The 12,614-nt window shown below is 41.8% G+C and overlaps 1 protein-coding gene across 1 annotated transcript in view; it reads right to left on the reverse strand.

Moving 5' to 3' along the window:
- Positions 1-3,852: 3,852 nt before the first annotated feature.
- Positions 3,853-12,614, reverse strand: part of LOC111976100 (BMP/retinoic acid-inducible neural-specific protein 3-like) — a 43,568-nt gene continuing 34,806 nt past the window's right edge. The window contains 2 exon segments of the mRNA XM_024004846.2: positions 3,853-8,201; positions 8,346-8,688. Coding sequence (XP_023860614.1) covers positions 7,413-8,201; positions 8,346-8,688 — 1,132 coding nt within the window. The 3' untranslated portion in view covers positions 3,853-7,412.

Consider the following 12,614-nt stretch of genomic DNA (forward strand, 5'->3'; position numbering starts at 1 on the left):
AACTGGACCTCAGATTGCAGCCCAAATAAATAAATGATTCACAGAGTTCAAGTAACAGTCACATCTCAACATCAATTGTTCAGTGGAGACTGAGTGAATCAGGCCTTCATAGTCAAATTGCTACAAAGAAACCACTACTAAAGGACACCAATAAGAATAAGAGACTTGCTTGGGACAAGAAACACGAGCAATGAACATTAGACTGGTGGAAATCTGTCTTTTGGTCTGATGCGTCCAAATTCGAGATTTTTGGTTCCAACCGCCGTGTTTGGTGGTGATGATCGCCACATGTGTGGTTCCCACCGTGAAGCATGGAGGAGGAGGTGTGATGGTGCTTTGCTGGTGACACTGAATTCAAGGCACACTTATTTAGCATGGCTACCACAGCATTCTGCAGCAATTCGCCATCCCATCTGGATTGTGCTTACAGGGACATTTTTTTTTCTCCAACAGGACAATGACCCAACACACCTCCAGATTGTGTAAGGACTATTTGACCAAGAAGGAGAGTAATGGAGTGCTGCATCAGATGACATGGCCTCCACAATTACCTGACCTCAATCCAAATGATATAGTTTAGGATGAGCTGGATAGCAGAGTGAATGAAACGCAGCCAACAAGTGCTCAGCATATGTGGGAACTCCTTCAAGACTGTTGGAAAAACATTCCAGGTGAAGCTGGTTGTGAGAATGCCAAGATTGTGCAAGGCTGTCATCAAGGCAAAGGTTGGCTACTTTGAATTATCTAGAATATATTTGATTTGTTTAATACTTTTCTGCTTACTACATGATTCCATATGTGTTATTTCATCATTTTGATGTCTTCATTATTATTCTACAATGGTCACACCTACTCATTCAAGGGTTTACAAACTTTTGACTGGGACTGTATTCTAGTCATGGTTCTTCCTATATTACTACTGCTATACACACTTTTCTATTCACATACTCTACATATACACTGAGTATCCAAAATATTACATACACCTGTTCTTTCCATGACAGACTGACCAGGTGAATCCAAGTGAAAGCTATGATCCCTTATTGATACTTGTTAAATCTACATTAATAAGTGTAGAGGATGGGGAAGAGACAGGTTAAATAAAAAACATTTAAGCCTTGAGAAAATTGAGACATGGTTTGTGTGCCATTCAGAGGGTGAATGGACAAAATATTTAAGTGCCTTTGGAAAGGTTATCGTTGTAGGTGCACCAGTTTGTGTGAAGAACTGCAATGCTGCTGGGTTTTTCACACTAAACAGTTTCCTGTTTGTATCAATAATAGTCCACCAGCCAACTTGACACAACTGTGGGAAGCATTGGAGTCAACATGGGCCAGCATCCTTGTTGAACGCTTTCGACATCTTGTAGAGTCCATGCCTCGACGAATTGAGACTGTGTTGAGGGCATAAGGGGGCGGTGAAACTCAATATTAGGAAGATGTTCCTAATGTTTATATACTCAGTGTTTATGTATATTCCGTACTCTGGTTTCCTGCAATTCTGTCCATTTTGCCATGGGGTTTTGTACTGTGTATTTAAATACTGTATTCGCGACATAGCTCATTCTAATATTTCTACTACTGTTCATTGCATTTTAGTTGTACTGTTCATACACACTGCATATTTATTTGTATACTAGATTCTTGACATAGTTTACTCTAATTAACTACTGCTGTAAATATCATTCTTAGTATATCTTGTGTATATTAATCCGGTGTACAGTGCATTCGGAAAGTATTCAGACCCCTTGACTTTTTCCACATTTTGTTACGTTGCAGCCTTATACTAAAAATTATAAAATTAAATGTTTTACTCATCAATCTACACCCAATACCCCGGATGAGAAGAGCCCTGGTCAAGGAGGTGACCAAGAACCCGATGGTCACTCTAACAGAGCTCCAGAGTTGGAAGAACCTTCCAGAAGGACAACCATCTTTGCAGCACTCCACCAATCAGGCCATTATGGTAGAGTGGCCAGATGGATGCCACTCCTCCATAAAAAGCCCATGACAGCCTGCTTGGAGTTTGCCAAAAGGCACTTCAGAGCATTAGAAATTAGATTCTTTGGTCTGATGAAACCAAGATTGAACTCTTTGGCCTGAATCCCAAGTGTTACGTCTTGAGGAAACCTGGCTCCATCCCTACGGTGAAGTATGGTGGTGGCAGCATCACGCTGTGCGGATATTTTTCAGGAGACTAGTCAGGGACGAGGGGAAGATGGACTTAGCAAAGTACAGAGAGATCCTTGTTGAAAACCTGCTCCAGGGCGCTAAGGACCTCAGACTGGGAGAGAAGGTTCACCTTCCAACAGGACGACAACCCTAAGCACACAGCCAAGACAATGCAGGAGTGGCTTCTGTACAAGTCTCTGAATGTCCTTGAGTGGCCCAGCCAGAGCCCGGCTGAAAATAGCTGTGCAGCGATGCTCCCCATCCAACCTGACAGAGCTTGAGAGGATCTGCAGAGAAGAATTGGAGATACTCCCCAAATTCAGATGTGCAAAGCTTGCAGCGTCATCCCCAAGAAGATTCAAGACTCTAATCACTGCCAAAGGTGCTTAAACAAAGTACTGAGTAAAGGGTCTGAATACTTATGTAAATATGATAATTCAGTTATTTATTTTCAATACATTTGCAAAAAGTTCAAAAAAACTGTTTTTGCTTTCTCATTATGGGGTATTGTGTGTAGATTGATGAGGATTATATATTTTTTATCCATTTTAGAATGAGTAACATAACAAAATGTGGAAAAAGTAAAGTGGTCTGAATACTTTACGAATGCACGGTATATACACATACACTACCTTTCAAAAGTTTGGGGTCACTTAGAAATGTCCTTGTTTTTGAAAGAAAAGCACATTTCTTGTACATTAAAATAACATCAAATTGATCAGAAATACAGTTTAGACATTGTAAATGACTATTGTAGCTGGAAACTGCAGATTTTTTATGTAATATCTACATACCATAGGTGTACAGAGACCCAATATCAGCAACCATCACTTCTGTGTTCCAATGGCACGTTGTGTTAGCTAATCCATGTTTATCATTTTAAAAGGCTAATTGATCATTAGAAAACCCTTTTGCAATTTTGTTAGTACAGCTGAAAACTGTTGTTCTGATTAAAGAAGCAATAAAACTGGCCTTCTTTAGACTAGTTGAGTATATGGAGCATCAGCATTTGTGGATTTGATTAGTCTCAAAATGACCAGAAACAAAGAACTTTCTTCTGAAACTCATCAGTCTGTTCTTGTTGTGAGAAATAAAGGCTATTCCATGTGAGAAATTGCCAAGAAACTGAAGATCTGGTACAACGCTGTGTACTACTTCCTTCACAAAACAGCGCAAACTGGCTCTAACCACAAGTCCTCAACTGGCAGCTTCATTAAATAGTACCCGCAAAACTCCAGTTTCAATGTCAATAGTGGAGAGGCGACTCCGGGATGCTGGCCTTCTAGGCAGAGTTGCAAAGAAAAAGCCATATCTCAGACTGGCCAATAAAAATAAAATATTAAGATTGGCAAAAGAAGACAGACACTGGACAGAGGAACTCTGCCTAGAAGGCCAGCCTCCCGGAGTCGCATCTTCACTGTTGACATTGAGTTTGGTTTTTAAAGGGTACTATTTAATGAAGCTGCCAGTTGAAGACTTGTGAGGCATCTGTTTCTCAAACTAGACACTCTAATGTACTTGTCCTCTTGCTCAGTTGTGCACCGGGGCCTCCCACTCCTCTTTCTCTTCCGATTAGAGAAAGTGTGCACTGTTCAGTGAAGGAAGTAGTACACACATGGAATAGCCCTTATTTCTCAGAATGTCACGATCGTCATAATGATGAGACCAAGGTGCAGCGTGGTAAGCGTACATTTCACTTTATTTAAAATGTCGCCAACAAAAACAAGAAACAACAAAAATGACCGTGAAGCTTACTAGAGCTATACAGGCCACTAACAAAGTCAACTACCCACAACTAAGGTGGAAAAACAGGCTGCCTAAGTATGATTCCCAATCAGAGACAACGATAGACAGCTGTCCCTGATTGAGAACCATACCAGGCCAAAACATAGAAACATAGAAACAGAAAACATAGAAATAAAGAAACTAGAATGCCCACCCTAGTCACACCCTGGCCTAACCAAAATAGAGAATAAAAGCCTCTCTATGGCCAGGGCGTGACACAGAACAAGAACAGACTGACGAGTTTCAGAAGAAAGGTCTTTGTTTCTGGCCATTTTGAGCCTGTAATCGAACCCACAAATGCTGTTGCTCCAGATACTCAACTTGTCTAAAGAAGGTCAGTTTTATTGCTTCTTTAGTCAGGACAACAGTTTTCAGCTTTGCTAACATAATTGCAAAAGGGTTTTCTAATGATCAATTAGCTTTTTAAAATGAGAAACCTATCATTCTCTAACACAACGTGCCATTGGAACACAGGAGTGATGGTTGTTGAAAAGGGACCTCTGTACACCTGTGTAGATATTCCATAAAAAATCTGCCGTTTCCAGCTACGACGGTCATTTACAACATTAACAATGTCTACACTGTATTTCTGATAAATTTGATGTTATTATAAATGTACAAAAAAAATTGCTTTTCTTTCAAAAACACGGACATTTCTAAGTGACCCAAACTTTTGAACGGTAGTGTACCATGCATTTGGATTACTGTTACAGTGCTATTTGCATTGTTAATTAGATTCGTTACGACATTTGTTGATTTCTTGTTGTGTTTAAAACATTTTATTTGTGTACTTGTTTGACATTTTACTGCATTGTTAGGAGCTAGTAATATACGCATTTCGCTGCACCCACTATAACATCTGCTAAAATGTGTACGTGACCAATACACTTTGATTTGATATGATTGTGTCTGTGACATTTTAACATGTCTTTCTTTTACATTTATAATAATATCATAATTATCTGTTTGAGAATAATTAAGGGTGTGTTCATAAATTCACTCTGTCTATCTACTCCGATCTCAGAGCACTCTCGTCTGAGTGTGCCAGAGCTCGTAATAACTGATGAATTTACGAACCCTCAACACCCATTGAATATGGCCGTTGTCAGTAAACACCTACAAAAAAGCGTAATTATATTGATGCCAGCAGCACAGTTACAGTCATCAACACTCTGGATAACATGAAAACAGCCTAACCAGCTCTGCTAGGGCAAGTAAATTGGTCAGAGTGAGGTGTTCTCTCATTTGTGTCTGGAAGTAGCTAGCAAGCTAGCAACGTTAGCCAGTTAGCTTGGGTGCTTGACTGACGTTGTGAGGTCAGAATGCTCAGATCGCACTATGAGCGCACTCTGGCACTCAAGATTGAATTTACCAACACACCCTATACTGTATGTCTCTCCTACGGGCAGGCATGTCTTACTGTCATGTTCAGTTTGGAAAAGTAACCACATTTTGAACAGCGAAAGCATAACACGCAACCCAGTTGCAATAAGACAGCTATACATGTACAAAAGACAATTGTATATATCTACACTTTGATTGACAGCTCAGTAAAGGTCAGACCTTCCTTCATCAAAGCCTGGCCTCTCCTCTGCCCACTCAGTGTCTCATAAGAGAGATGCCAGGCTTCCGCAGAATGAATAACAACTATTTACAAACTCACAATAATGAATTATAGCCAGCCAGCCGCCTCTGCAGCACCAGAACGAGCTTTAGAACTGAGCCTGGTAATTGCAGAACGAGCAGAGGGCTATTAAACATAATTATAGGCACATACCTGGGGATCTTTTCCTCATGAAGAATACATGTGCAGACAGAATTTGTTTTCCATATATTTCCTTTTACTCTGAAAATTCCACCAGTGTTTTTAGCTCAATTACTTAGTAAGGGGAAATGTTTAATTGATTGCAGGGTTGATTTGAGGTGAGAGGATGTAAAGATATTGTCTGTTCTCTGTCTCACCTCTCTAATGGTGCGAGCTCACCAGGAGTAGGTGAGCAGGGTGGACTGATGATTTTTGGAGAAATAATTATATAATTCTGGATGGAGTCAAATGACCAAAGAGACAACCAGAACCTTAATCTTTCATCTCTTCACGGCAGCCATTTTCTAGCTGTTTTGAAAACAATTATTCTCTAATATCTGACACCCCTGCATCCAAAGGACACTAACATTTAGTTATGCATTAGACAAACACCTCAGCATTAAGCCTGTTTCATCCACATTACTCTCGTTCGAGTTTAGCTTCAAATATGAGCAGGATTTGATAAGAGGATTGCAGACAAATGGAGGTGACAGCTGTTGACCTTCATAGGTGTGACCTCTCCTTCATCTGCTCCGCTGGACAGCCATACCATGAGATACGGGCCATGTTAGTAAATGAGATCTGGCACCTTATAGACCTGACATGAATACTGCAGGTATGGATCTGTGACCCAGTGCACTGGATGCCTATCACTCCTGGTCCTAAAGGGCAGCTGGGGTGTCTACTGGTCTGCTCCAATTCAACCTGTTGCAGATAATGGAAAAAAATACCGTGTGGGTTTTAAGCCACAACCCTAAAGGAACCAGTTTTACAATAATCTCAGCTTTGTTCATTCATATCTGCATTTTTGGTGTGTGTGTGTCCGTGTGTGTGCACATTCACTAAACAATATATTGCTTCAATTGTTCCTGTTACAAAGTCTACTTAATTAGGATGGAGAAGCTTGGTCATCATCCATAAACTAACCGCATAAATTAATGAAATAGGTTCATGATTATTTGATCAAACTCTGCTATTATGTTTAATTTCATTCACTCAGTTCCTAAGTGGTTTTAATTGCTGCGATAAATGTGTCTGACAATGAGATGTGACAACAGCTGTTACTCGGCTCTAAGTTTGACAAATATTCTCCACAGTTGTTACTCCATGATGTTTTAATAACAAGTTATCTACAAATCTGACTGACACCACTGTATTCTGGTCGTTATGGAAAGTGCACTGTCACTGAAGCAAAATAACATATAAAAGAGTTACAAACAAACAGACTGTACCATGTATCTTAAAAGGTCCCTCCAGTTGGCTTCAGTATACACTGTATAAATGAGCAGGGTTGTATTTAAACAAGATGGTGATGTGGAGAGAGTTACATATTTGATTTTCTAGATCTGTTTTTGTTTATGGTGTCAGAGTTTTTGTGTGTCTTCTGTGGACAAAAAAAGCACCAGCTTCCAGCATCTCTCAACCATATACAAGTCATTGAGTCACAACCCAACTGAAAGCCAAAAGACACAATTCACGTGTCCTTATTGTGTCTCTGTAACGGTTAAGTACATACATTTAAGGTCTTGTAATCCAGAGAATCAACAAACCATTGAAAGTCAAACTACTGTAGCAGTATACCATTTAGCCTTCCAATAGTTCCCCTTGTAGCCGTTGAGCTTTAACGTCTCCCAGTCGTTCCATAGTAGCTGTTAACTACACAGCTTGGTGGTCTCGTAATCCAGAGAGTTTGGCAGGCGGTTGCTGAAGGCCTGCAGGGAGGCGTGTATGCGGACCACCTCACTGGCGGTCAGTTTGAGCCGGTGTCTGAGCAGACAGGCGAACAGGTCCAGTCTCTGCTGACCTGGGGGGGACAGTCTGTTGACCCGGTCCCTGATCTCCAGCAGCTGCAGCAGAGCCGTGTCCTGGGACCCCTGTGTGTATGGGTAGTCCAGCTGCAGGATCAGGTCATGGATTGCTTCCGGGTCAAAGTGCATGCTGTAGCCAAATACTTGGATGCTGTTGATCTTCATGTAGCCAAGGTTCCGTGAAGGGTCTACCATTTCTAATGGCTCATAGTAGAGGCTGTCGTTCACAGCCCCCGCCGGACCTCCAGCGCCCTGCATCTTTATCCGGCTCCGCAGGTAGATGTGGATGGTCTCAAAGAAGGTCTTCCACTTGTTGCCCAGTGTCAGGGTCCAGTTGAAGCACTCCAGGGGTAGATCCAGTTTGGTGGCCGTCCAGTCTGGGAAGCTGTTCTCACTGACTGGAATGTACCAGCTCTCAGAGTGGCTGCCTCCGAAGGGGTTGATGTAGAGGGTGAGGACGGGCTCCAGGGTGCTGTTCTTGGTCAGGCAGATCTGGAGAGACACGCCCAGCAGCATGTGGACCAGGTTGGACTTGTACTTGTTGCTTTTCAGCGTTAGCAGCATCCTCTTCCTCCAGGATGGGTCAAACCAGCTGTTCAGACGCATGTCATTGCTGATGAAGATGGCGTGGACCTGGATGGACAGATACAGTTGTTTAAGTTGTTAAGACAATAGTCAATCTACTTTTTCAAGATCCTATTCAACTTTATTACATTTAAAATATCTCTACAACTTATCCACAAAATCGTTCACAAAATCAAATAGCCATGTATTTACCTCCAGCCTACGGTCGGCCCTCTGCAGGAGGTATCTCAGCTCCAGGTCCTGTAGGTCTGTCTCAAAGCCCAGATAGTTCTCTGTTGAGTCAGCCACCATGGGTCTGCAGGCCCCCTGGGTTAGGGCGTAGCCAGGGTTGCAGCTCCCACATCGTGTGTGGTTGTCTGAGGCACAGGCTGCGCAGGCGGGACCCTCTCCGATGGCACATGGTGGGGGCAGCTGGCAAGGGCTGTGCTCGTAGCTGCAGGTACAGCTGTGGAGCTCCTCAGAGAAGGAACCCAGCTGGTTGTTCTCAGAACAGTAGAGGAGAGACTGGAAGTGTATCAGCCAGTAGGATTGGGGCCTGGGACGTAGACAGAGAGACAGACAACATAAAACAAAACATTTGGGAATTTAAATGGATGTGAATTTAATTGGTTTATTTAGAAACTTTTTTGTACAATTATACACTACATGACCAAAAGTATGTGAACACCTGTTCGTCAAACATCTCATTCCAAAATCATGGGCATTAATATGAAGTTGGTCCCCCATTTGCTGCTATAACAGCCTCCACTCTTCTGGGAACTGTTTCCACTAGATGTTGGAACATAGCTGTGGGGACTTGCTTCCATTCAGCCACAAGAGCATTAGTGATGTCGGGCACTGATGTTGGGTGATTATGCCTGGCTCGCAGCGGGCTTTCCAATTCATCCCAAATGTGTTCAATGGAGTTGAGGTCAGGGCTCTGTGCAGGCCAGTCAAGTTCTTCCACACCGATCTCGACAAACCATTTCTGCATGGACCTCACTTTGTGCACGGGGACATTGTCATGTTGAAACAGAAAAGGGCCTTCCCCAAACTGTTGCCACAAAGTTGGAAGTGCAGAATCGTCTAGAATGTCATTGTATGCTGTAGAGTTACGATTTCCATTCACTGGAACTAAGGAGCCTGAAAAAACAGCCTCAGAACATTATTCCTCCTCCAACCAACTTTACAGTTGGCACTATGCATTGGGGTAGGTAGCGTTCTCCTGGCATCCGCCAAAAACAGATTTGTCCGTCTGAATGCCACATGGTGAAGCGTGATTCATCACTCGTATTTCCACTGCTCTAGAGTCCAATGGTGGCGAGCTTTACACCACACCAGCCGACGCTTTGCATTGCACATGGTGATAGGCTTGTGTGTGGCTGCTCGTCCATGGAAACCCATTTCATGAAGCTCCCGACGAACAGTTATTGTGCTGACGTTGCTTCCAGAGGCAGTTTGGGACTCGGTAGTGAGTGTTGCAACCGAGGACAGACGATTTTTACACGCCACGCGCTTCAGCACTCAGCGGTCTTGTTCTGTGAGCTTTTGCAGCCTACCACTTCGCGCCAGAGCCGCTGTTGCTCCTAAACATTTCCACTTCACAATAACACCACATACAGTTGACCGGGGCAGCTCTAGCAGGGCAGAAGTTTGAAAAACTGACTTGTCAGAAAGGTGGCATCCTATGACGGTGCCACGTTGAAAGTAACTGAGCTCTACAGTAAGGCCATTCTACTGCCAATATTTGTCTTTGTAGATTGCATGGCTGTGTGTTCGATTTTATACACCTGTCAGCAACGGGTGTGGCTGAAATAGCCACCTCCACTCATTTAAAGGGGTGTCCACATACTTTTGTATATGTAGTGTACTTCGTAAAAAATCTGATCAAATCAAAACAGGTATTATTTTAATGGGAAAATATGGTTCTGTGAGTAAAAAACTAAATAAAACATATACCATTATTAATGCACTCTGCGAAAGTACACATCTTTGAAAAAAAGATAACAATATTGTGAAAGAGGCATTTAGAGAGCAAAATCAATAGGACTAATGGTGAAAGTTAGAACACAAAGTGTAGTTTTAACCGACTCAGAAGTCGTATTATTATTCGCTCTATAAATCGAAGGCGACTTCTCTCTCCAAATTATTCCTTCATAATGTGTAAGAAGATGGCGCTGCAGTGGATTATTTTATTTTTATTTAACCTTTATTAAACTAGGCAAGTCAGTTAAGAACAAACTCTTATTTACAATGACGGCCTACTCCGGCCAAACCCGGACGACGCTGAGCCAATTGTGCGCCGCCCTATGGGACTCCCAATCAAGGCCGGATGTGATACAGCCTGGATAGCAGCAGATTTACGGGCATCTGACCAATTCTGCTCTTTTTTGTGTGTTTTTTTTACACTGATCTTAACTGTATTTGTACATAATGTCTCCACCATAATTTCCTATGACCATAATCAGCTTCTGGACATCAGAACAGAGATCACCAACCTCGATTTGGACGAACATTTCTACTTCAAGGAGTTGGCAGCTCTGGACGTCCTGCCCACTCCGGACCAGGCCCTACTCCCCGGGACTCGAAAGAGGAAGCAGTGGCAAAATAGACTGCCATTGCCCTCTGTTCTATTGGCGAACGTGCAATCACTGGAGAACAAACAGGATGAGCTACATTTGAGACTATCCCATCAACGGGACCTGAAAAACTGTAATATCCTATGTTTCTCAGAGTCGAGGCTGAACGAGGACATGGATATACATCGTGCTGGTTTTTCTATGCATCGTCAAGACCGGACAGCAGACTCAGGTAAGATGAAGGGAGGTGGGTGTGTCTTTGGGTCAACAACAGCTGGTGCCCAATGTCTAATGTTAAGGAAGTCTCCAGGTTTTGCTCACCTGAGTTAGAATACCTCATGATAAGCTGCAGACAATACTATTTACCAAGAGTTTTAATCTATATTATTCGTAGCTGTCTATTTACCACTAAGACCGCACTCAATGAGCTGTATAGGGCCATAAGAAAACAAGAAAATGCACATTCATAGGCTGTGATTCAAGCAGATACTTTTAATACCAAAACAGAACATGATAATGAATGAGCGCAGGTTGCAGCACCGGAAAGTTTGATTTCTATACAGGCTATTGTTTTTATTTATTTTTTAAATTACACAGGAGCCGCATATCATCAGGTAGGCCTATATGCACTTGTAACTTTTTTTCATTTTTTTCATTTTCTCATTTATTATATTTTATTCCAAGAGGGTGTTGTTCCAAAATTGATTTGTGTTGACTGTAATTAGGGCATGGGAATATAAGAGCATTTGCTAAAATATATTAACAAACCAGGCATGCATAGCACACCACATGATCCTCAAACCAAAGACTGGCCAAACTCGTGTTTCTAAAAGTTAATTTAAAGGCACTGTAGAATGAATGTACAGTATAGTCTAATAAGGCATTTTTCTTTTAATTATTATTTAATTCGAAATAATACTTTTTCGAAATGTCATTTTATACAGCCTATATTTATAGGCATGTTGTTGAAGTGCTGTTATTGATGTGTTGTTGAAATGCTGAGCGGTCCTGCCAGCCTGTAGCATGTCACAAATTCTTCACAATTTATTTCTTAAATGGCAGGCTAGCCTTGAAATATTAATTTAGCCTAAATAATTATTCCTGGATTGCTCCTGACTGATTTAGAGATAGCATGTTGAAATGTTGAACTTCAATTGATTGTGACAGAATCACACATTACTTCCCAATCAAAGTACATTTTTTGTCTCCTCGGCTACAGAAGTTTGTAGCGCAGCCTCTGAATGTCATACAGACAAACAAAAGATATCCCATATGCATCAGAGTCTCATCTTTCCCGTGCATTTTACAGCTTGTGTCTAGCATCGAGGACTAAAGCGTTGCTATAGATCTTAACAAAAGCCACAATACCATCACATACCCTCACCCACCCCCTCAATTCGAGCCCTGGTTTTAAGTTAACACATTAAGCCCTTCCCTCACTGACACTGGGATATTTAAGGAGTGCATGGTGACTGAAGGAAATGGCTGACAAAATCTATGGATAGTAGACAATAATTCTGTCTGTCAAACAGGTAGGCCTCCCTCTTATTCCTTGAATAGGAAGAAATAGGCTCCAACAGAAAGACCTCTTGTTGTTAGTAGCCTAAAGTCAAACGAAAATGAAGACCGTTTAAATGAATTAGGACTGCTCAAATTAACCACCCATGCGCTGTCCATCTCCGCGGCCACCGCTTCATAGTAATGTAATTTATGTCAATTACTCAAGTGGCTTAATGTGAGGTCAATAATGCTGATAAATAGCTCCATTATATGCGATGAAAAATAAATATATATATATTGTAATCAATTATATCAGTAGCAAGCTTACCTCCAGTACTCCTCAGTAGGCCTTGTCTGTGTACACATATAAGAGTGTGCAAAGCAGTATATAAGAGTGTGCGAA

This window comes from Salvelinus sp. IW2-2015, linkage group LG16, assembly GCF_002910315.2.
Source record: "Salvelinus sp. IW2-2015 linkage group LG16, ASM291031v2, whole genome shotgun sequence".
NCBI lineage: Eukaryota > Metazoa > Chordata > Actinopteri > Salmoniformes > Salmonidae > Salvelinus > Salvelinus sp. IW2-2015.